The sequence below is a fragment of the Protopterus annectens genome, chromosome 5.part0 (assembly GCF_019279795.1).
Source record: "Protopterus annectens isolate FY-2018-M chromosome 5.part0, PAN1.0, whole genome shotgun sequence".
NCBI classification, from domain to species: domain Eukaryota; kingdom Metazoa; phylum Chordata; order Ceratodontiformes; family Protopteridae; genus Protopterus; species Protopterus annectens.
Window position 1 is genome coordinate 1,172,638,348 of NC_056735.1, and position 26,592 is coordinate 1,172,664,939.

General features: G+C 43.4%; 1 protein-coding gene across 1 annotated transcript in view; it reads right to left on the reverse strand.

Annotated features, from left to right (window-relative positions):
- Positions 1–26,592, reverse strand: part of ATR (ATR serine/threonine kinase) — a 1,835,177-nt gene that overhangs the window by 1,207,603 nt on the left and 600,982 nt on the right. Inside the window, exon 13 of the mRNA XM_044071973.1 lies at positions 241–412. Coding sequence (XP_043927908.1) covers positions 241–412 — 172 coding nt within the window. The remainder of the gene's footprint in view (positions 1–240; positions 413–26,592) is intronic.

The window sequence follows — 26,592 nt, forward strand, 5'->3', positions numbered from 1 at the left end:
AGAAAAAGGGCATAGCTATCTTTTCAAAAAAACAAAACCAGACAGACTGCAGCATAGCACTGACAAAAAAGGCCTCCAGTCCTCCAGGAACACTGCTAATTTCTGCAGGAACTTAACTGCTGTTGGCATATTACTATTCAATATTAAGCACTGCTATTAATATAGTGAAGTAGACGGTCATGGTTGGGGAGCAGGGTTTTAAGTCATTACTGTAAAGAATCACAGAAAGGCACTGCTTACCTGGCAGATGGGCTTCTTATGTTGGCTGAAGAACATCTGAACCTTGACTCCTTTGGCTGCAGCCAGTAATCGGATCTCAGTATGTGCAGCACCAGCAACACATGTCGACTTGGACAACAAGCAGTGTAACAGATGAAGGAGTGCAAATGGCACTAAATCACCTTTAGCAGCCCTGAAACGCAGAAAGCAAAGCAAAATGTTAAAGATTTGGCAGAAAACAGCTCAAGCTATCATAAAAGTCTCTCTCTTACAAACTGCAGCCAACTCCTAGAGCAACCCCACAGATGGCCACTATTTATAGAGTTTACAAAGCTATGGAGGAAATGGAAGCAGATTGCCAGGTCTTTTTTTTTTTCCATATTACATATGCACGCACTCACTCCTACAAACAATATAGAGCCCCTGAGAGGAAACCCATGCAGATTATGCATTGAAGGCACTCCAGATGAGAACCGAACTGGACAGCCTATTGTAGTTGTTAGTACTGTACATGACCCACAATACTCAGAAACTGGCTTGAAACTGCCAAGCCTGTTCATTTGTACCACTCACACATTAACATATTACAGCCACCCACCTAAACATCAATAATATCTATCAGCAGCAACCAACTCATAGTCAGATTTCGTTATTAAACCATCCCACCTTCAGAGGATAGATTACAGGCATCCTTCACTCTTAACTTTCAAGCCATAAAAAGGTAATTTCACTGTCACCTTCTGCCTCTTGCCACTCATGCAAGTCCTTATTTAGAGTATAAAGGTACCCTAACTTCTACATGACCTCTCGCTATTCTGCCTGCTCTAAGAACATAGGAACAATGCCAGGCAAGTGACCACAGGGACCATAACAGACCTGGCTTATACACCTTTATGTGCGCGCACGCACACACACACACACACACACACACACACACACACACACACACACACACACACTTATAAGATCTTACCACCCTTCAGGAGTACTTAATAGTGCCTACCTCCCAAATCAAGCAGGCTTGTACATGATGATCCTGATGTCAGCGTATGTCTACCCAACCAATGATCAAGACTAGCCTTAAAGGCAGACAAAGTACGGCTTTGCTTGATGTGCACTGGTAGCGTATTCCATAGGCTGAGAATACTTTTAGTTAGGAATCCATCCCTCTAGAGTATCTTTGCCAGTAAAACTTTCCAGTCCTTGTACAGCCACTGGGTTTGTGAAAAAACATGAAGTCGAGTAGGACTGGGACTTTCATGGCTTGAAAAGAGACATGCAGGTAGCCTCACAAAAAAGTTTACCAGGAACATGAAGCACAGATCTCTCCCTTTTCATTACAGAAACTCAAATCACTGCACATTACACTACTAAATTCACAGTAGGATAATTCCCACTTAGATATCTCCTCTGCCATCAACTGAACATGTTCCAAAGTTAGACAAAGTAATATACTGATATCTGTTTAAAACTGCATTGTGGTGGCCTCTGCAATGTTTACTCACTTTCACTACAGTGGTTCTCTTACTATTTGCATTCTCTTTGGTGTGACTGTATGTTGTACTCCACTCACTCTCTGCCTTCTATTCTTCCCCATGAAAGGAACTATTCTGAGTTGAGAAAACCCAGGAATCGAATGAGCTACCATCACCTGGAATTTGCAAATGTGACAAGTCAACAACTCCGCCAAGGACGGTCCCAAGCCCAGCTGAAAAAGGAGGAGGGTTGGGCTTAGGGTTAGCAACCCCATCCCGTAAAAAACAAATTGCTACAAAAACACCAACTACAGGAAACACAGACAATCTTGTCTTGGAAGAGGAGGGTTCTTCAAATGGAAGATTTTTGAAGTTTTGTGGCCAAAAGGACGCCACAAAGCAGAGCACCCTTCTCTACCAGGAAAATAAACATTGGCACATGGAATGTCAGGACCATGTATGAGCTAAGCAAGGCAGCCCAAGTGGCAGCAGAAATGAGAAATAACAACTTGAGTTTGTTGGGAATCAGCGAGACAAGGTGGACAAGGGCTGGTCAGTGTCGATTATCTACTGGAGAGTTGCTGCTTTATTCTGGACATGAGGACAGTGAAGCACTTCACTCCCAAGGGGTTGGTCTTATGTTGGCTAAACAGGCCCAGAGAGCCCTGATTGGATGGGAAGCACATGGCCCCAGGATCATCACAGCTTCATTCCGTACAAAGAAGAAGAAAATTGTAATGAATGTGGTCCAGTGCTACGCACCAACTAATGACAATGAAGAGGAAGATAAAGATCAGTTTTATGAAAGACTGCAGCAGATCCTCGAGACTTACCCAGACAAAGACCTTACTATCCTTATGGGCGATATAAATGCCAAGGTCAGATCCAGTAACATAGGATATGAGCAAATCATGGGTACACATGCTCTAGGAACAATCAACGAGAATGGTGAAAGGTTTGTTGATCTATGTGCTCTCAACAATTTGGTCATTGGAGGCAGCATTTTTCCCCACAAACGGATACACAAAAATACATATGTCTCCCCGGACTACACAACAGAAAACCAGATAGATCATATATGCATCTGTAGAAGGTTTAGAAGAACATTACAAGATGTCAGAGTGAAAAGAGGGGCAGATGTAGCATCTGACCATCACTTGGTGGTGGCTAGACTGAAGCTAAAGCTAAAAAGAACCCAGGTTCAAGAGTCATCTAGGAGAATCAAATAGAATGTTCATCTATTGAAAGATTCTCAGACAAAAGAACAGTTCAACATTGCACTGAAGAACAAATTTGAAGTGCTACAAGAACTGGTTGAGGAGGGTGGAGTAAACAGCTCATGGCAGAATGTGAAAAAGGCTGTAGACTTAGCTTGTCAAGAGGCACTGGGACCTAAAAAGTATCATCAGAAAGAGTGGATCACTGCAGAAACACTGGTAAAGATAGAAGACAGAAAGAGGAAGAAGGCAAAAGTAAACAACAGTAAAACCAGAGCTTCAAAGATCAAGGCCCAAGAAGAATATGCAGATGCCCACAGAGAGGTCAAAAGATGCATTAAAATAGACAAGAACAATTATGTGGAACAGTTGGCAGTTGAGGCAGAACTGGCAGCTTATAGTGGTAACACAAAAATGTTGTATGATATCACCAAGCAACTTTCAGGAAAGTACAGTAAGCCAGAGAGACCTGTTAAAGATAAGCAAGGAAAACCATCAATAGTATAGAACATCAACTGAAAAGGTGGGTGGAACACTTTGAAGAACTTCTAAACAGACAGTCACCTCTAAACCCTCCAATTATTGAGCCAGCCAATGAAGATCTACCAATCAATTGTGAAAAGCCAAGCAAGGAGATCAGGAAAGCCATCATCCAAATGAAAATGGGAAAGCGGCAGGACCAGATAACATCCCGGCAGAGGCCCTTAAAGCAGACCTGAATACATCAGTGGAGATGTTGTACCCACTCTTTGAAAGAATCTGGGCAGAGGAAACTGTTCCTTCAGAATGGAAAGAGAGCCATCTCATTAAGCTTCCCAAGAAACGGGACCTTAGCAAATGCGACAACTACAGAGGCATCAATCTTCTATCAGTTCTAGGAAAAGTTTTCAACCGTATCCTTTTGGAAAGGATAAAGGACACCACTGACAAAAAGCTGAGAGAAGAGCAGGCAGGCTTCCGCATGTATAGATCGTGTACTGATCAAATTGCAACGCTCAGAATAATTGTGGAACAGTCAGTTGAATGGAACTCACCATTGTATATCAACTTTGTTGACTTTGAAAAGGCGTTTGATAGCGTGGACAGAGAGACACTGTGGAGCCTTCTGAAGCACTATGGTATACCAACGAAAATAGTAAATTTGATAAAGAACTCATACAATGGTCTATCATGCAGGGTTATACATGGAGGGCAGCTCTCTGAAAGCTTTCAAGTAAAAATTGGGGTCAGGCAAGGATGCTTACTGTCACCATTCCTCTTCCTGTTAGTTATCGATTGGATTATGAAGAAATCTACTGCAGGACAGAAAAATGGGATCCAATGGACCCTTTGGAATCAGCTGGAAGATCTGGACTATGCTGATGACCTCGCCCTCATCTCTCACAGCCAGCAGCAAATGCAAAACAAGACAAATTTGGTGGCAGTTACAGCACTAGAGGTGGGTCTTAACATTAACAATCTGAAGACAAAGATCCTTAAATTAAACTCCACAAATACTAACCCTATCACTCTGCAAGGGAAGCCACTGGAGGAAGTGCAGTCCTTTACCTACCTTGGCAGCATAATTGACAAGCAGGGCAGATCAGAAGCTGATGTCAGGGCAAGGATAGGAAAAGCAAGAGCAGCCTTCATACAGTTAAATAGGGTCTGGAAAACAAGAGAACTATCCTTGATCAACAAGATAAGGCTGTTTAACTCTAACGTGAAGTCAGTACTGCTGTATGGGGCAGAGACCTAGGGGTTAAACAAGACCACCACTAAAAAACTTCAGACATTTACAAATAGCTGTCTCAGGAAGATTCTACGGATTCGATGGCCAGACACTATTAGCAACGCCACCCTTTTGGAAAGGACCAACCAACTTTCGATTGGGGAAGAAGTTAAGAGGAGGAGGTGGAGATGGATCGGGCATACTCTTCGCAAACCAGCAAACAACATTACAAGACAGGCGCTGGAATCCTCAGGGGAAGAGAGGAAGAGGAACACCTGGAGGCGAGACTTTGAGGCAGATGCTAAGCTTAGAGGCTATACATGGAACCAAATAGAACAGCTGGCCCAGGACAAGGTTCGGTGGAGAGCTGTAGTTGGTGGCCCATACCCTGTCAAGGGTGACGGGCATAAGTAAGTAAGACAAGTCAACATAAAAAATGTGCTCTTTTAACTGAAAACCAAGTACTTACAAAGGTCACAGGAACACTTTTCAGGCACAGTTTCTGCTCTGATAGCACATACAAATGAAGACAAGGAATAAATATACCAAGTAACAAGTAAAAACTACAATAACCAAAAAATGTTTAAATGCATTTGTAACAAATCTGCTGTGTAGTGAAAAATAAGGGATGTCAGTTAATTCTGTTGCTTATAAGATAGAGGAGACTTGGGCATGGAGTTTGCCTTGCTGCATCATTCCTGATATCTGTTGTAGACAAGAACTTGGACAGAGGTACATGTTTTCAGGTGAGCGCTAGGGTTGTGGGAGCACAGAGAAAATATTAGTATTAAGTGAAAATCTCCGATTCTGACAGCATACAAGGAAACCCCTCTCAGTGCCTCACTCTTGTGCTTAGAGGACTGAATGGGCATCAAAACTCTTGCACCTGCAAAATGAAGTCAACAGGGTATCTTGGGGAAGCCTTAGATATTCATAGCTTCATTGTGTTTACAGAGCAGAGTCAGTTCAGGAACCATAACCACCTCACATTGGATACCTCCTGCCTCCAGGAGGGCAAAATAAGTCAGGCTGAGGATGAACCTATGGGCACCCAGCCAATCGTCAAGGTTTGCCTTCAAGGAATAGAGGACATCACTCTGTTTATGTAATCTGTTAACCTGGTATACAGCATTGATCACAAATGGCCAATTTCAGTCAGCCTGGGAGATACAAAACAATAAATGTACAGCATTTGTTTAACATAATACAAACAAAGTGAAAACACAGTATCTGGACATTCCTATATACAATAAATGTATCTGTATCTTGCTTGAGTTTAAGACTGGCTTTTAGTAATGTTCAGAAGTACTGCGTCTTTAAGATGGGAGAAATTCCCAGAGTTTGGAGCGAAGTATGGACTGCTGAATGCTGTTTGGATTTAGGATTTGCAGCTACAGACTGGAGTCTTTGAAGCTTCTGAGACTACAGGATATGGCTTTGTATCATAAGTTTAGAGGATAAGTGAAACAGTGCCTGATCATTCAGAAGTCTGAATGGTTATGAGGCAAGCAGCAGATCAGCTATCTACTTGAGTGGAAGCCATTGTGTTTTTTTCTATCAATAAACAATGATGTTTCCCTCTAGGACAGAAGATAATAAACTGGTCGATTCTACTCAAATTACACTGGATTGCAGTGATGTTTCTTTTAGATGTGGCAGCAGTATCCTTTACCTATGCATGACCTAGTACAGGAGGGAAAATGGGATTTTTTTTTTTATTTTTACAAGAAAATGATGGAGTTATTAATGTTTGTGTGTGTTATCCAAATGCAAATGAATACAGAGAGAAGGGTCTAACCAGATTCCAAGATCTCTGAAAAAGCTGATGTGCTCCAAGGGACTATTGGGGTGACCAAGGATTATTAATTGTTTGTTCTAGAGAGTTTCTGCCTGGTACCATACAGCATGTTTATTTTGTTTTTGAAGTAATGAGGTTTTTATTTATTGTTACACTACTGATAAAAGGATTGGAAGTCCGCTTGGAGTTCATGTTGCAGTGCAGACAAATAATGACTAGACTGGACTAGGACCATAACACACAGTAAGAGCAAGTGGTGAGGCAGATCAAGTAGCAGTTTGTTAATGTAGACAGAGAAGAAGAGGGAGCAAGAATGAAGTCTCAAGGAATTCCTTTAATAAGATGAGAGATTATCAGGAAAAAGAGGAGATAAGGTTGATAGACAAGTGGCAATCGATAAGATAATTTTGGAATGTGGAATGGCACCTGTGCTTATATAGTTTGATTAGGTCATCTGCCAGGATGGTGTGACTGCCACTATTAAAGGCTTTCTTGAAGTCAATTAAATGGCTCTGGTAACATACCTTTGCCAATTTAAAAGAATGCCATTGGTGAGATCCAAAGTGCAGTGGATGTAATCCTCCCTGACCAGAAACAAAGTTACTTAAGTGACAGAAAGTGGTATTGGCTGATGTACTGTGACAGTTGAGAGCAGACAGTTTTCTCTGGGATTATAAATAAGGTGCGAAGAATGATGATGAGATGGAATGAGGTTAATGAATGATTTGTTTTGTTTGGGCAAATACTTAAAAACGATTGTTACCCAGATGTCGGGTATGATATTATTTGAGAAACCAAGACTGTACATGTTAGAGTGGAGATGAAATGTAATCTTGGCAATGAAATATAAAGCACATGTAAGGTCAGTCTGTGCCAGGAAAACAGTCTAGTTGTATTGGTCTGAAAAGTGGTTTAATGTCCTTCGCCATAACGTGTTTAAAGTAAAACAAGATGATATATGTATGAGGAGATGGTGTAGAAGAAAGTTGCTGGATGGGGTTGCGGATATGTTGGGGAAGGTCACTGAAATGATAGAGAAAATCACTGTCAGAGAGGTGAGAGAACGCAGACTAGGGCGTAAAGAAAAAGGCTGCAACTGGTTAGCGGACTGAATTTTTTTCAGAATTTTTAAAGTTGCATTTTAACGATTTTTGATGATACATTATGAAGCAACTTTCATTATATCTTATGGCTTCCTTATCTAGGTTCCAAAGCTGGGTGAAGTGTTTTCTACTAATGGGAAGGGGATGGATTTTCAAGTGTGCCAGGCCCCACCTCTAAGCTTTACGCTCATAAGTTAATCACTAGTTTGTTTGGGCTTGTATAATCTTGAGACTAAAGGAAAACAAATCTTATGGAGTTGTAGTAATAAGCTGGTGAGAAGCTTGGTGTAACAGAAGTCTCAAGGGTGGAGAGGATGTGATGATTTTGGCTTCTGATTGTGATCTGAAAGCTATTAGTTTAGGGGGATATTTTTGTATTGGTGTTGAATTAAGAAAGTAATGGGTCAGTAGTCACTGAACGACACTAGATGAATTGTTCTATGAGATATAAGGGATTGTGTATTTGTAATTATTAATGCCATCAAAGAGTGGTATTTGGGTTTAAGGTAATGCTGTGTAAGCTGATGTACTAGTTGTGTAATTCTGAGCAATAATATTGGATGGAACTAAGGAAATTAATGACAAAGTTTCCAATATTTTTTATGTTTTTGTTGTTCAAGGCTGAAGATACGTTATATACAAGGGTTCTGAATTCATCTAATGAGAGGGGGTGGTGACCATGAAGAGTTTTTGGCTTTCTGCTCCAAACTTTGCAAGCAAGAATGGTGTTATGGAAATGATGAAAAGGTGTGAGGGAACATTCCTCTCTAGTCTTCAGCAAATTCATTCATGGCCCAGATCCCTCTGCACTACTGAAAGAAGTGAAACTTGTGAAGAATAGCATTCTGCCTTATCATAAACAAACCAGCATTTTGGTCGCTTCATAACTAGAAAATACACATTCACCAAAGCCATAGTTCTGGGACGAGATTTGAACCAACATTAAAAAATGCCATTATATCCAATTCCCTTGATATCTAAAATGCAACAAGGAAAATATCTGTTGGTGATGCCATGAGTGGCCCACGTGGTTCCCTAGAAGGCAGGATCTCCCTGCTTGATCAGAAAACAATCTATTGCTCGAAAGTCTAAACCCAGTGGTAGTGATATGGGCCTCAACATGCTCTCCAGGGAATGCAAGGCAAGGAGAAAGCTCAACTCCAAGAGGCTGGTGTGTAACAGCTTCTTGAGATGGTTTCATTCTCCCAAATCGGAGATGAACCTATGGCTCTCTCTACTTCCACAGAGGTATCCCACTCTAAAATCTGCATAACAGATAGTTGGATAAAGAGGAAACTCTTCTTCAGATTGAATACAGTAAGCCATCAATTTGGGAGAGATGTCAAGGATCCAAGAAAGGAAAGGTGGAGGATGGCTTTGCAACCACTGATAATTCAGCATCCAGAGACGCCCACTGATATGACTGCATAGCTGAGAGATGATTATGATGATGATAAAGAGCATAGCTGCTGTGAGAACAGATGTAGAGGATTACAATCACCTAAATCTGCACTATAATCAAGGAGACCACATTCCTGAACTAAGACTGCTATACGGGTAAAAAGAGACTGACCAGTTTTGCCCAAAAAAAAGCAAATCTTCTGCAAGGGAAGCAGAGAAGACTGTTTAGTAGATAGTTACCTCAGAATATGCAATCACAGCCACCAGCAGGAGCCAACCAGGTATGAAAAGACAGAAAACCTTTCTCTAGAAGTGAATCTTCCTTAACAGCCATTACCATGATAAAGACTACAGAGACAAAGAACAGCTAAAGGGAAGTACCTGTACAGGAGATGAAGTGCAGCCAGCACAGATGAGGCCTGTGGGGCACCGACACATATGCATGTGTCAGTAAGCATCCATCATGTCCAGCAAATTCATCCAAACACCCACAGGTAGCATGGCATCAAGGCTGGGAGGATCACTGTCTGCAAAACAGCAAGCAACATGTGTTTGCCAAGATTTTAAGGTCCAAGATTGGCCAAAGCACACCAAGACGGGCACAGTCTGTATGATGCCATAGAAGTATGAACAGAGTAAGACTACACCAGAAACTTCTCAGAAAATAGCTGGTCTAGCAGACAGTTCCCTGATGGCAGCAATCACTGAATCTCCAAGACTGCATGGGAACTGGACTCTGACTCCAATACATGGTTGTTTTTGATCATTCTCAATAGGAATGTGTTCTGGAGGATGGCTCACCTAGACAGAGCAAATGTGGACAGCAGACCCTTTAAGAACTTCAAGTCCCAAGCATCAGAAGGAATGGGCCTCTTGATTGGTCCAAGATGGAGGAACCCCCTTTCAGGATCTGCTTTACTGATGAATGGGATGACAAAGGTGGGGTCTACAGGGGGGTGAGACTGCAATGGATGGTAATAACTTCACCTTATTTTCAAAAGTTCTACTATATTTGAGAATGAGAGGTGCAGAAATTGCTTTTGATTCTATCTTGTTATAATAGAACTAGACTAGCAAGCTTCCCCATTTAGCCAAGTATGACTTCTGCATAGTGGACTTTATGGCCTCCATGAAAATGTGAGCCACCTCTAAATGGAAGAATCAAGACTGCCTTATTCATACAGTGAGTCTATAGTCCCTGAAGGAGCAAGATGGATAAAATTGCTACAAAAGGCACACATGCAGTCCTTACTGTTAAGGCTACTATGGTGCTCCCTGGAAAGACAGTTTTTTAGTCTGTTTGCAGACAATGTAAGTAAAGGCAGAACAGCCTGCTGATCCTTACATGGTTTTGCTGTTTTTGAAGGACCTTCTATCACATGACAGGCCAGTGTGAACTGTACAAACCTGCAACAGTAAACAAAGCCTGCCTCTTCTTCTGAATTTAATTTCTTGAGGAACTCCCCCTTCCAAAAAAGGGATATGCCGCTTTCTGCCAGCACTTCAGCAGCATTAAAAGAATACACCCCCCCCCCCAAGACAGCCCATCCAGGACAGCATAACTGTCTCATGAAATTAGGAACACCACCACTTCATCAGCAGCAGCAGCCCTAACCATGGAACATGAGGCTATTCAGAACTCTAATAATGAATTTCTATTAAGAGTCTTCTCTATGGACTCCAAATTTAGGGTGCTTAGTCAAAGCCATTACATAAGGAAGGGCTGAAAGTGGAACAGCGGAAGCATACACTTGAGAGGCATAAGGCCCAGTGCAATAGAACAGAAAAAAAATCTCTGCTAGATATGACTACAATTTAGACCTTATTTAGGATTTGATATGCTCAAGTACTAAGACCAGTGAACCTTATACTGGATCAAAGAAATAAAGAGTCTCAGCCTCGGACTCCTAGAAAAATACAGTAGATCACACAAAGGGAAATACTGAAGTATGTCCACAGTCTTAGAAATAAAGGGCAGCCATCATCTGGTCCTCAAGATGAAGGAGGAACTAGGAGTCAAAAGCAAGTAGATTGAGGAATCACTTTTTGATTGGTTAGCGGTGGGGAGACTCATGCCAGTTAAGCAGAGACGTGTGTATCCTAGAAGCTTATCTAAGAAGATGACTCTCCCTGATGAGTCCTAAGGTTAAATTTATCCTGCTCATGATTCAGCATTTGACATCTTTTTCTGGAAGAAGCTCAGGGATGAGCATGTGCCTGTGACAATGCACACTGAGAAATAGCAGGCCATTTACATAAATCTTGTCCAGTGTCTGGCTAGTCACCCTTTTGGAGCTAGCAAAACCTACATGCAGATCAAGAACAATGAAGACTTTCACCTCAACTGCCACAAAGAATAAGCAAGCATATTTTTATTTATTACATACTTGCCTGATTTGCATGGAATCCAGTCTGGAAGATGCACAGGCTGTCCACTGACGGGGGAAAAAAGGAGGGTAGCACTGAATCATCTAGGATGGTCTTGAATTTTAGACATAAGCTTCAGTTGATCAAGAAGACCTTCCTCAATGGGTCCTACATATTTGGCTGAATGTCATATGGTAAAGCCATACAGATTTAAATAGCCAGAGAATCACAAGACAGGAAAAAAAAACAGAATAAGTCCAATCCACCACAGCCAAGAAGGTGGTTTGGGTTAGGTACCACCATGGTTCCAAAGGACCTCTGGTCAAGTCTACCAAAGGCAGATCAAGCAAACTGACCTTAAAAGAAGTGGAATAAAATGCAGCCTATGCTGATAGACAGAACTACTGATGGCAAATAAATCCAAGTCTCTTCCCCTCCAAAAGACAGAATTTACCCACACACTCCTCTCAGAATGACACAACATGACTAACAGTCTAAATAAACCAGAAGCAGGCTACTTCCATAAAGGACAATTCCTCCCAAGAAAACCACATATTTATCTCAAGAGTGACAGACATACTTAAAGGATTCTGGTTTCTGCTACTTAGGAAATCTGAGAAAGATCCTGCACAAAGATGAACCTCCCCCCATTTTGTAAGTTGGAGAGTGGGCATTCTTTAGCACACCACGGAAATCCAGAAGATGGTGATGGAGGTAGCAGAAAGGAAGAATGAACTTGCAGACAATACAGCCAGTGGATTCTACAAAAAGATGGGCATATCTGCCAGACAAGAAGTTTAAAACTCCAAAAGGGGAGATCCACCATAATTAGAGAGCAAACGGCCTTCTTGGAAAATGCTTCATCAGTTGGGGTTCCCTTTCCATCCTGTCCCAAGCTAGAGACCAGACGCAAGCTATTTTTAGGCCACTGAGTGGAGATGAGACTAAGAAGTACTTGTCCTCAACAACCTGTACACCCAGAACAAGCTTGTTGAGGTATTACTAACCACCATAAAGAATAGTTGTGTAAGAACTTACCATAATCTTAGATGTCCTTCTCTTCCATGTTGCAGTATTCATAACTGTAGGGGAGGTTGCTGCTTATAGCACCAGACATCCGGCCAGTATACCAAAGTCTTAGGAACAGGGGTACACGTGACGTTGCATGTCAGGGCTATAAACCGATGTCTGCTATAAAAGTGATGTCTGCATGTACCCACTTCAGAAATGACAGCAGCATACAGTAGTACCCGAGAAGCAAAGAAAAGGAAGCTTCTCAGACCCATATATGCCACCATGTCAGAAGGAACAAATAGAGTTATGTGCCTGCTGCTGTGCCCTATTTGGATTGAGAGAAGGTAGGGAAATGCTACTCCAAATGGATAAACGCTAATAGGGGATCGGAGGGGGAATTGAATACTGCAACATGGAAGAGAAGGACATATAAGGTTATGGTAAGCCCTTATACAACTATTCTATGTCTTTCTATTCTCATGTTGCAGTATTCATAACTGTAGCGAGAGTACCAAAGCTTTAGTTATGAACCTGGGAGGTAGGTTGTGGGGCCTGGTCTATGAGACCCCGTAAAATTGATCTAGCAAACCTAGTTCTGGCTCTAGTGATTAAATCTAGATTGTAGTGCTTGGTAAAGGTATGGACTGAGGACCAGATTTCCGCTTCCTGTATGGAACCGTACTCCACCCCCCCCCCCAAAAAAAAAGGCTGCTGAAGAAGCAGCTGCCCTAGAAGAACGAGTTCTCACATTGGCAGTTGAAACTTTTTCCCATGAAAAGAATAAAAGGCAGAGATAGCTTTAGAAATCCATGATGATATAGACTGTTTAGTGACTACCTTCCCCAAGGCCCTTGGGTGAAAGGAGACAAACAGCTAGTCAGACTTTCTAATGGATTTGGTCTTGTCCAGGTAAAACCTAAGTTGTCTATTAATATCCAAGAATAAAACCTAAATTGTCTATGAACATCCAAGGAATGTAGAGTTTTTCAGAGGAATTTTGAGGTTGAGGGAAGAAAACACAAAGGTTAATGGCCTGATTCAAGGACAGCTCATTAACCACTTTAGGCATGAAAGAAGGATTAGTCCTGAGGGAGACCCTGTCCTTATGGAAGATGAGATAAGGAGGTGTAGCCATCAGGGCTTGAATTTCTGAGACCCTCCTGGCAGATGTGAGGGCTACTATCAGTACTGTTTTCTAAGTACATAGTCTCAGTGATGCTGAGTGAGCTGGTTCAAATGGAGGTAGTGTGAGCTGAGCTTTTCAAGGACAAAATTAAGGTCCCGTGAAGGGGGTATCGGATTATGAGGGGGTCTGAGATGCAGGACCCCTCTTAAGAATAGTTTTACCTCTAATCTGGATGCCAAAGGAGGTACCAAAGGGATACAGGCAGAAATGGCTGAAAAGTGTACCTTAACATAAGAGTAGTTCAGTCCTGAATGTAGAAGCTCACACAAGTTAGAAAGGACAATAGGTAGGAGAATAAGAACATGGTCCTGTTTTTTCTTTTGACACCACCTGGAGAATCTTTTCCATTTTGACACATTACTTCTGATACTAGGTTTCTTGGCTTCCTGAAGGACATGGAGTACATCCTCTGAATATAGGTGTCTGAATGGAATCAGATCTCTATCACCCATAGAGTGAGTCTGAGGTTGAGTACCTGAGCGTGTATGAGAGACCCCTTCTTATGTGAGTAGGTTGAATCGGTGGGGTAACCTGTGGTGATTGCCGTTGGCTAGTAGGTGAAGTAGGGGAAACCACTGCTGTCTTGGCCAAAAGGGATTCACTAGCAGGATTTTTTAGTTTGTCCCTCTGAATTTTCAGAAGGACTTTTTGAATCAGTGTGAAGGGGTGAAAAGGCATAATGATGCATCCCCGCCCATAAAAAAAGAAGGCATCCACCTTCCAAGCCTGTGGATGTGGATCCCTTGTGAAAAACAGAGGCACCTGCCTGTTCTGGGAGGAGGCAAACAGATCTGCCTGAGGAATACCCCACTTGTGAATAAGATCCAAAAACATCTAACTGTGAAGCATCCTTTCATGAGAGGGTGCAGGGGTTCTGCTGAGAGTGTCCTCCATCACATTCTCTGCAGAAGGAATGTACACTGCTTGCAGGTGAATGCATAGTTTTGCTGCTAGGGACCAAATCTGAATTGCCAAGCTGCAGAGTAGGAAGGACCTTGCCCCCCACTTGTTGATGTAACACAGGACAGTCATATTGTCTGTGACTACATTCAAGGTGCCTGGTAGGAACATTTGGTGGAATGTTTGCAATGCTAGGAGAAGAGCCCTCATCTCTTTGATACTGATGTGGTCACTTTGCCTGAGGGAGGACCACTCTCCCTGAACTTTGTTTTGTTTGTTGTGGTTTTGCAAAACTCCTCCCCAATCCAGGTCTGAAGCATCTGTGAAGATTTGTTGTAAGGGTGGAGGGATCTGCAAAGGTATACCCCGACTGAGGCCGATGGCTGGAATACACCATTCCAGTTCCTTTTTCAGGCATGGAAGGAGAAGTAGGGGAATATCCAGAGGGTGGGAATGTTGGTTCCACAGACTCTTCAGCACCCACTGGAACTTCCTCATATGCAGCCTTGCCAAGGGTAGCATGGGCATTCAAGTATGCCATGTGGCCTAGGACTCTCAGGAATTCCCTGTCTGATAAGATTTGGAGACAGAGAAGTGTTTGGAGGTAATGGGTGAGGGCTTCTATGTTCTGGTAAGGAATGAAGGCTGCCATCTGGTTGGTTTTTATCCTGCACCCTAAGAAAACCAGGTCTTGGGTAGGTGTCAGGGAAGACTTTTCCTGGTTCACAGTGAAACCTAAGTTTGCCAGGGTTTTGGACACCATGCATAGGTAATGGCAAAGGGTGTGGCAATCCTGGTGAAGTATCAACAGGTCATCCAGGAATGGGTATATATGAATGCCCTGCACTCTGCAGTGGGCGATAACTGGAGCTAGGCACTTTGAATACTCTGGGGGCTGTGGAGAGCCCAAATGGCAATGCAGAGAATTAAAAATACAAGGGACCCACTGAAAAGTGTAGGAATTTCCTGTAGCTGGGGTGAATGGGAATATGAAGGTAGGCATTCTTCATATCCAGGGATACCATGAAAGCTTGGTAGGTGATGAGGGGCAGGAGGTGATGCAAGGTGAGCATTTTGAAGGTAGGCACCTTGAGAAATAGATTGAGGACAGACAAATCCAGAATTGGTCTCCAAGGACCATCTTTTCTTGGGACCAAAAACATCCTGGAGTAAAAAAACATTGTTTGCCTTATCTAGAGGTGCTTTTCTATGGTGCCCTGAGCTAAGAGCAGATCCAGAATTGGGGGAAAGAGAAGAAGGTGACTTGTAGGGGTTTGGGGTAGCCCCTGAAAAGGAGGAAGTCTTCACCAAGTCAAAGTATCCTTTTTGAAAGATGGAGAGGACCCAAGCCTCTGAGGTAATCTGCCAGGAGGGTTGGGAAAGGGTGAGGTGGAGGGACAGGGGAGTGGAGGTGGGTAATTGGAATGAGTCACAGTGGAGGGGCTCTGTCCGGGTCAGGCTGCCTCCAAAAGGAAGTGGGAGTGGAAGAAGAAGATGGTCTAGCAGTTGAGTGTTTCCTAGACTGTCTCCGTCCCTTAGCCTGTGGGGCAGTAGACTGAGATGACTGCCTCCTAACAAAAGTGGTCCTTTGAGGATAGTTCCTATGATACCTAGGAATAGGGGAGACTAGTAAATATTTTAAATTTTATAACTCCCTGCCCTTTTCCTGTAGGGATTTAAGGAGCTCTGTAGAAGCTGTACCAAAAAGAGCCTTATTATCTAGTGGTGCATCCAGCAGTTTGGCTTGGACATCCATGGGAAGGGGCTGGAGCCTCACCCAGGAATATCTTCCCAAGACAAAACCTGAGGCTGCAAATTTGAAAGATGCCTCTTCCGCATCATATCTGCACGAGTGCCTAGTCACCTGGGAGGCAGAAGAGCGGAGATTTGCGACTTAGCAGGAGAGTCTGGCACATCTGGTATAAGTGCAGAGACTTTTAATAGGGTATGTAAAATAAATCTAGCCATGCGTGTTTGATAATTTAGGGCTCGGATGGCTAGAGTGGAAGAAGTATAGACTTTCTTCCCTAGTCTATCCATAAATCTGCTGTCCTTGCAGTGGGAAACAGAGAGGTGGAAGGCAGCTGTCTGGATGATTTATCTGCTGACACTGCTATGACACCAGGGTCTGCAGGGAGGGTTCTTGAACAAGAACCGGGTATCCCGAGGAAATTTATAAAACCTATCAGGACATTTGGAAGCTGGGGGCCGTGAATCAGGGGCCAGGCATGCAGCCAGAAAGGCATCATGAAAGGGTGGGAGCAGGGGAGGGACTGCAGGTCTTCCTGCAGTAATTCAAAGCATCTCTTTTTAGTTTCTGAATCATCTGAGGCCTGCCATTTGAAATGTTTTCTCATAAGAGAAATTGTGTCCCCAAAAGAGAATTCTTCCCTTGGAGATTCAGGACCAATAGTGTCCTCCTCCTCAGGGGTAATGAAGTTCTTGAGGCATTCAGTCTGGGAACAATAAGCAAGTGATTCATCAGAGGAAGGGAGTTCTTCCTTTGAATCCTCCAGGGCCTGCACAGGTGTAGAGGCTGGTTGTGGCACCTGAGACTGGAGGGCCTGGAAGGCTTTGAAAAGATTTTGGGAAAAGACTTCCCATCCAGGAGCTGGTTCTGCTTCTCTATGTTTTAATTTCTGTTTCCTCTTTAGAGAAGTAGAAGGATGCGTTGGTTTAGAAGCCGATGCCTGGGTGGATGGTAGGCCCCTCCGACCCCACGAGCCAAGGTTCCCTATCGCCATCAAGAGCTGATGGTTGATCAACCTCCGTGGACATACTCTGTGTTTCCGCCGAGCCAGCTTCCACAATGGCTCCTGCTTCTAGCTGTGAAACGGATGTCTGATGGGACCCTGGGCTAACATCTGCCTCGAGAGTCTCACTGGACTCCTGAGGTGCAGCGTGGGCGTCAGGCCTAAATTTCTTGGCCTTCTTCCGAGGCGGCTCGTCGGAGGTACCTGTCTCATCCTCCATGCCTAACACTAGACACTGGAGTCTCTGGTTTTCTAAGTAAAGTTTTAAGGCAGCCAGATGGCTGCATAGCATTTTTGGTACAAAAGACTTGCAGATGTCGCAAGACATATGGTGGTGGCATTCACCTAAACAGAATAAGCACTTATCATGCATGTCCGCATGTGGAGTGGTCTTCCACAAGCACACTTTCCCTTCCTAGATGACATGTACATTTGAAAAGCTATAAGAAAGGTAACAAAAAACCCAAAGGGGTACTTATCTGTAGCGGATGGCTGAAACAAACGAGTGAACTGATTCCCGGAGCTGGCAATCAGAGGTCTGTAGATCACTACGGCAGAAAAGTTCAGAAGTGGATATGTGCAACATTGGTTTATGGCTCTGACATGCAACGTTGCATGTACCCCTGTTCCTATGACTTTGGTATACTGGCCAGATGTCCGGTGCTGCAGGCTACAACACTACAACATGAGAATAGAAGGACATCACCGCACTCTCAAGGAGAACAGCTCCCACCGGAACACAAGCAGAATGGTTCACAGTAACTCCCAACCCCTCATTTAGAACCCTGAAAATCAATGTGATTGGCCAACCATCGATGCAATAAAGCTTACTCCCTAGGAAAAGGGAAGGATGATACTGACCAGGCCCTGGAGCAAGTTCCCATAGCCCAAAATGGAGCAATAGCAATTCATGTCCACCTCTATATCCAAGGTCTAACTACCTTCCTGAAGTCAGCAATATACAAAAACATAAAAAAGCAAGGAACAGGAACCACAGAAGGAAGGACACAAACTACATAAACCTCCCCTTCAGACACACTGGTTCAGCAGGAAGACAGAAAGAATCACTTCCCCAAGGTCAAAGATGGTTAGAGATGAGGTGGCCCATCCATGAAGATGCATCCTGAACAGATTTGCAAGGATCGACTTCAGCCGAAACTATGACACACAGAGGTCAGCCACATAATCAAAACATAGAACGAGCACATCAGTTGGATCCCCAACCCATAACTTGAGAATACTGAAAGAAGGAAAAGAAATTTGGGGGAGGGGGGAAACGAAGAACCCATTCCCCTCCACAGACAGCCAAGAAAAATAGCCCTCCACTGAGGTGAAAATGGGAAACAAGACTGTCAAAGCCAACGGCTCCATGTTCTGTAAAAGTCAAAGTCCTAGCAGGGCTTCATCAATCTAACCTCATACCAGTAGCACATCTCCCTAAAATAAGGTGAAGGGAGCTGAAGAAGGCAGGAAGGTTTTAAACTCAAACTGGCTCTGATAAACATGGGAAGCAGTCCATATTTAGTTCAAAATGTTAAAGGACAGCAGCATTTGGACAAATGATTTCTTGGTAGTGGTTTTCCTGGCCTCCTGCAACCCCCTAAGCATGTCCTCAAGAAAAAAAAAGGGGGTCTAAAAGGGATCAAAACCTTGTCAGTCAGTTCAACAGTGGACAATAACTTGTGGTAATTGCCCCCTAGCTAAGTGAAGTGGGAACCAATGTTGTCTAGGCCAACAGAGAGTCATCAGCAAGCTTTTGGGCTGAGTCTTGCTTGATCTTGAGCAGGACCCTAAGAATCAGTGAAAGAGGAGGGATGGTGTAGAGAAACATCCCCTTCCAAGAATACGACAGTGTGTCCACCTTCCAAGCCAGAGGACTTGGGACTCTGGCACAGAAACAAGAAGTTGTCTGTTCAAATGGGAGGCAAAAAAGATCTACCTGTGGAGTACCCCACTGATGGACACTGTCCAGAAATATATCTCTGTGAAGTATCAGTTTGTGAGCTTGTGTATTGGACCTGCTCAGAGAGTCTGCCATTATATGTTGCTCTGAAGAAATGTAGACAGCCTGAAGAGTTACTCGATATTGGACAGCTAGATCCCAGACTTGAAGAGCAAGTCTGCAAAGAAAGTAGGAACATCTCCATTCTTGCTTGTTGATACACTGCATCACTGTGCTAGTCTGTGAAGACTTTGAAAGGCCCTGGAAGAAAGAGGGAATTAAAAGCCCCAACAGCTAAAAGGAGAGCTCCCATTTCCTTTGTGCTGATGTGATCTCACCTCTGATGGGGAGGACAGAGACCCTGGGCCTTGAGGGAACAGAAGGAGGTGTCCCACCCCTGTCTGAGGCATCTGAAAAAAGTTCCTGAGATGGGACTGGAGGTTGAAAAAGAAGTCCTGTATTGCGAGAAAGCTGAGGAATCCACCACTGAAGCTCAAGTTTGAGACGTGGAAGGAAAGGAACTAGGAAATCCAGTGGATGACAGTGTTGAAGCCACGATGACTTCAGGAACCACTGTAGTTTTCGCATATGGAGTCGGGCTAGACGAAGCATGGGAATGGTGGAGGCCATGAATCCTAGAACCCCGAGAAAACCCATGGCTGTGACTGAAGCCAGAGGAGGAAGAGATTGAAAAAAATGTGATCAGAGAGACAGCCTTAGATGGAAGCAGTGATGCCAGCATGGGAATGGTCTGGATCCTGCAACCGTGAAAAAAATGATCCTGAGAAGGAAAAAGGACTGATTTTTGAAAGTTTATGGTAAACCCCAGGCTTTGTAACAAACAATAAACTGGAAGTGCTGAAGCAGGACCTTGAGGAATAAAGTCTGAATGAGCAGGTCATTCAGATAAGGAAAGATTTGAACTCCTCTCATTCTGCAAAAGGCAATGACAACAGCAAGGCAATTTGGTGAATAACCTTGGGTCAAGTAGAAATACCAAAGGAAAAAGCAGAGAACTGAAAATGCAAGAAAGGAACAGAGAAATGTAAATACTTCCTGAACAGGGGATGAATGAGGATGTGAAGACAGGCATCCTTGAGGACCAGGGATACTAAGAAAGCTTGGGAAAGAGGGAACACGGTTTGAAGGGATAACATCCAAAAGGAAGTGACCTTTAGAAAAGTGTTGAGTTGAGAAAGATCTGGAATGGGTCTCCATGTGGCTTCCTTCCTGGGAACTAGAAACATCTTGGAATAAAACCCTTTCCCTTCCTGGGCAGGGGGCAAAACTTGAATGGGGTCCCTGAAGCAGCTCTGGAAAGAAAGGAAGCTGTTTCTTAGGAGGTCGAGGGATGTCTAGAAAAGGAGGAAGGGATTTGTTCACCATGAAATATCCCTGGCATATGATGGACAGAACCCAAGAGCCTCGAGTGACCCTTAACTGGGAAGGGATGTGGAAAGACAAGGGGGATAGGAAACCTTGCCCAGGGAAATGGGAAGCAAATTGTCAGATGCAACCCGGTTTGTCTTGAAAAGGAAGCTTCTGAAAAGCAGGAGTCTGAGTAGATGTAGCAGGAGGTACATACCTAGAACCTTTCTTACCTTTAGAAGGAGGGCGAGGTTGTATGCATAACAAAAGCAGATTTGGATGGATAATTCCTCTGTAATTTTGGAACAGGAGACACAAAAATATGTTTCAATTCCTGCAAGGGCTTGACTTTATCCTGAAGGGACTTAAAAAGCTGAGCAGCAGCAGCAGCAGAACCAAAATGGTTCTTACTATCAAGAGGAGCATCCATCAATTTAGTCTTATCATCAGGTAAGGGCTGGAGAGGAAGCCAAGAATAACATCTCAAAACAGAACCAAAGGCTGCAGCCCTACAGGAAGTATCAGCTACATCATAACTACACTAAGAGTGGCCAGCCACTTGAGAGGTAGAACCCAATAAAGAAAGGGCAGAGGCCTTCCTGTCTGAACCAGGGAAGTCAAAGACAGCCTAAGAAGAAGGGCTAACAAACATTTGGTCTTATGAGTCTGGTAATTAATATCCTGAAAAGCCAGGGTGGCAGCAGTATATACACTTTTTGCCTAAATGTTCCACAGCTCTACTGTCCTTGTCTGATGGAAGTAGTCTAGTAGATGGCAAATGTTTAGGTTTGTCAGAAGAGAGAGACACTACAGACGAATCAGCAGAAGGACATTTGTACAAAAACTTACAATCTATCAGGATTTTTAGGGGCTGGAGGATAAGAGCCAGGGGCTACAGAAGCTGTTGAAAAGTTGTCTAAAAGGGCAGCCAAGACTGGAGGTACAGCAAATGGTTTAGAAGACTCCATCTGCAGGAGTTTATACCATCTCTTTTGAATATCAGAAACCTGAGAACAGTCCCATTTGAAATATTCCTCATCCGAGAAATGGTGTCCCCAAAACAGAGTTCTTCTAAGGGAGAGTCTGGATTAATAGAATCTTCCTCCTCAGATCCATAATCCAGGGGAGAAGGGATTTGAGAAGAATGCCAAAGACTCTTCCCCAGAATCTAAATCCTCTTCAGAGGTCTCTGCTCTCTGGGCCTCTTAAGGGGAGTAGATGACCAAGGAAGAGCAGGCACAGAAACTCCTTGAGGAGGCTTTAAGGCCATTAAGGCGTTAAACAACCCCTGGATAAAATCCTGCCATTCACGTTGGGGATCTTTAGTAGCAGGGGAAATATGCTTGTTTTTATTTCCAAGGAATGTCCGCCTAAAAGACCTAGGAGGTTCACACCCACCCTTGCTGACACTTAATCAATGTAGTAGGAATCGCCTCCTGAACTATGATTTGTGGTGTCCTCCTCGGTGTTTCAGAAATAATCAGCCAGGTGTCCCTTTCAACATCCACAGCAGACATTTGCAGAGCCTTCAAGGACTTTCAAAAAGTCAGATCCATACCAGCCTCTGACAGGATAATGGCAGAGGAATCTGAGACAACTGGGCAATCCTCTGGGCATTCATCAGCCTCAAAAGAGACAATAAGGGTGGGGGAACAGCAACTGAATCACACCCAAGTTTTATTTTGGCAGGCAGCTGTCCTTCAGGATGGGAAGACTCTACCATAGCACCATGCCAAATAATTTAAGGTGTTGCTTCTCTAGGTAAATCAACAAGGAGGACAGATGACTATGTAGTGTCTTAAGGAAAAACATTTGGCAGCTAGACCACTTGAGTATGGTTGTGAGAAGCACCCAAAGAGAAGAGGCACTGCTTGTGAGGAACTTTATGGGGAATCTTCCTCCCACACTGACATTTTCCCTTTCTGAATGAAATGTAAACACACAAAAGTACAAATAAGTAAGAAACCCGCTCGGTAACCAGTACAGAAGGAGCATTCAGACCAATTAGCAGTGATGGTGTTTGGACTGGTGGCAAGGAAATTCTGAGGTATGTATGTCCGTATTTCACCTTTATGCCTTATGCTCTGTGTGGGGAGCATACATTTGACATACATTTATCAATTCTCAAGTCTCTGGTATACTGACCGGACATAGGGTAAAGGAGGAAAGGGACCCAGGGACGAATTGTGGACCGCAGCATCTCTCAGTGACTGACCCTGTGGAGAGAACAGGGCAAAATACCTGCTGCATTTGATGCTGAGATAGAAGGCAAAAAGGCCGCAACAAGTCTGGCCCCAGCAACTGAAGATCAAGTGTGTCACTGTAGTATTGTGGGACCATTCATGACGCAGCAGGAGAGTTCTGCTCTATTTGTCTGCTAACATAATGGTTAGCCTTGGGATGTACATTGCTAGCAGAAAGTGGTCTAAAGACATCACCCACTGCCAAATTCTCATGGCCTCTCAACACAAGAGGATAAGAACTTGTTCCCCCCTTGCTTGTTGAGGTACCACACCACGCCATGTTGTCCATCTTTATGGAAACCACAACCTTGGGGAGGAGGTCCTGGAATGCCTGCAGTGCTAAGAGGACTGCCCTCAGCTCCAAGACATTGATATGAAATTTAATCCCTAGGGACGGCCATGAACCTTGGACCATTCTGCCTTCGAAGTGCCACTCCCCAGAAGGGAGGCATCCATGGTTACTACTGCTACCAGTGAATCTGATTGGAAAGAACACCCCTTGGTTACTACTGGAGACATTACCCACCAAGCAATCTGTTGTCTGCACACTTGAGTAATTCGAATCTTTGCATGCACAGGATGAATGGACAGAGACCACTATACTGCTAAAGTTCTTTGCAATTATCTGACTCAAGGAACCATCAGAACTGCAGATGCCATTAGGCCTAAAAGACACAGCCATGCCTCTCAACTTATTAGAGCAAAACATCTGGACAAAGACACAAATAAAGTGGGACAAAAGCCCAAAAATAGGGACAATTTTTAAATATTCACCTTACAAACTTAGAAAGTTGATAGAACATGTTTGGCATTGGAGTGACTTTTCTGAAGGGTATGAAGTCTGAAACTCAAATATCCAACATTTTCTAACTTCAATCTTTAATGATTTGCCACTAATTTGCCAGAAAACCACAAATTTATGAAAAATAGGCCAAAATATGAGGCAAAAATCTTAACATTCTGAGAAAATCTGTACAGTTGAGAGGTATGTGCAGAACGAATATTTCTGGTGGTGATGGGTGATGTAGGATTTGTACGGCTGTGAGGTTAAGTAAACATTGGGTAGGGGGAAGGCTGACTATCTGAAGGTATCTAGGTGGCACCCTATAAACTCTATATTCTGGGTTGGAGTCAGGCAACACTTTGGTAGATTCTCAGTAATCCATAAGTCCAATGACAATGGGAACACCTGGGCCAGGTGATACAGCAGTAGATGGTCAGAGGTAGCAGTAAGGAGCCAATCGTCAAGATATGGGAAAACTTGGATCTCCAGCAGATGCAGGTGTGCTGCTACCAACTGCCACGACCTTGGTGAACACATTGGGGGCTGTGGTGAGACTGAAAGGCAGTGCTTGGAATTGACAGTGACTGGTTCTCAGCCTGAAGCAGAGGAATCTCCTGGAGTACTTTGCTATCTTGATACGGCAGTAAGCATCCTGGAGATCTATGAAGCACATCCATTAGTCCTTCCTCAGCAGAGGTAAAATAAAGTGAATTAGGACTATCTGTAATTTTTGTAAGTTTCACAAACTGGTCTTGGTGACCAGAGATTTAAAATAGGTCTGCGGTCCCGTTTTTTTTTTTGTATTAAAAAAAAAAACTTGAATATGCTCTGTATCCTAATTGGCCTTTGAGGACCAAATGGATGACTCATTTTTTCTAGCAGCTTTGAAATTTCTATGGCTGTTAAATCCCACTGACTGGGTGGAACATCAGGGACTTTTTTTTTCCTGAGGTGGAAGGAAAAGGGGAACTGAGTAGCCTCTGGAAATTATCTTTAGCACCCAAGAATCTGAAGTTATGTTGTGCAGACTTAAGGATGCTAAGCTAGGCATGCCCTGACTGCCTCCAGAGTGCAGCACTTGACAATTGTTCAGGAGAGCTAAAAGGTTTCTCCAAAAAAAGGACCACGAAAGTCCTGGTTATGCCTGTGCTTGCCGCTCTGACTGTTACAACAGCTGCTCTGGAGAGCAACTGCATGGCCACATTCGAGGTGGACTGTATGACAGAAAGCTGGGAGTCCACTATTTTCTGGACATCTGTAGGCAACATCCTCAAGAGGAGCTTGATGATTTCTTTGGTCAAGTATCTCTGGAATCTGGTTAGGTGAGTCAAATAATTCAGTAATCTGAGGGCTAAAGTTGCTAATGCATAGGGTCGCTTCTCAAATTCGTCCATAACCCTGGATTCTCTGTTTGGGGGTGAATTAGTAGCTGCTGTTACCACCATAGCATCTATCGGTGGACCCTTGTTCCAGTGTTTCCTGTCCTCAGGAGCAGCTAAGATGCAATTCGCTTCTTTAGGGACTGGTTCCACTACATCAAGGTCCTTCCATACCCAATGAGTTAAAAAGTCAGTCAGGGGATCAATAGGTGGCACCAGAAAGGACAACGTTGAGCTAGAACCAAAGGCTTCCAAGCACACTGACTGTTTAGGCAAAGGGTCTTGGGATAACCAAGTATATCTGTAGGAGGAGGAGTTAGTTGTGATCCAGAAAAGGACACAGCACACTCATACCCCTCAAGTGTACCTCATTACGAGGAACATTCCTCATTTTGGGTCTTAAAAAGACCATGTTCCTCAAAGTTCCACACTGAAATGGTCTGTCACACATTCAGTGCTGTGAATTTTTTTAACTGATATCCACAGGTAAATAGTGCTGAATCATACTAATTCATCAAAAGAAGTTTTTAAAAGTATAAATAACACATTTTAACCATTCTGTGAGTTTCCTAGTTGAATTGGTTAGTAAGCGGTTAGTAAGTGTTCCACATTTGGCCCATTTGTTCCACATTATGAGGGCTAGTGTTCCACACTTTGGAGATGGAAGGTTGAGAGATATGAATGCACTTAGGAGAGTTCTTTCACACATCTGATGACTTCAGGCAGCAAATGAGATCTGGGTAACTAAGGTGGGAGTACATGGAGATATGGGTAGGAGCATCAGAGCTGCAGCTTCGAAGGAGCTTCAAAGTCAGTGGCCAATAGGCAAGTTTGGATCAATTCTTTATAAGCTGTGTACAATAAATTATACATACTTCTGCCTGCTTGGAGAGAAAAAAATCATCAGTTAACGGGCACTACAGTTTAATTTAGGAGTTAACAGCTTCTCACTAGAGCCACCTGTGTGGTACTGCTGCTTTTCTTTGGGATAATAGCCAGTGAATACTGCATCAACAGCTATGGAATGCCACCATTACCACATGAAGGACAGTTAAGCAGCAAGTGGCAGAAGAAAACATATGGAGAAGCACTTTCTCAGACAGAGAATGGTTACAGACTGCTTCAGTCTTCCACTCTTCTGTATAAGCTGACATTTACGCTGGTGAAGTATGGTGCTGATGTACACTATATGGCACAGATGGTGTGGGTGGCTTTTTATTTTGTTAATGTGAAACACTTTTTTTCTATCAATTTTTATTCATTTGCTGGTGTTGCTACTGTAGTTTCCAATAAGAACACCTGTTGGATTATTTTTATTGAAAAATAGTTTTTTTGGTCAGGATTGTTTTTTTTTTTTAAGTCAGGTAACACAGGAAGCTTAAATCTGCCAAGCCACACCCCTGGTAGTGAGGTAGGCATCACATCACCATTGAAAACCAATACCCTCTACCCTGACAAGTATGGTGGGGGCTGGCACAATGGTTAAGGTGTTTACTTCACAACCACAAGGTATAGGGTCTGATTCTCACATTTGGTCACTGGTTGGTTATTTGCTAGGTGTGTAATGAACTGCAGACTGACTGCCTAATATTTACTTATGAACCTCTAGGAATTCAAAAGGTGGTATTTGGCTTAATGGTCAAGATATTTACCTCACAGACACAGGGTTTGATTCTCGCCATTGAATGAAATAGGCTAGGCTTAAAAATGGCCCACAAAGGCAGCTAGCCTA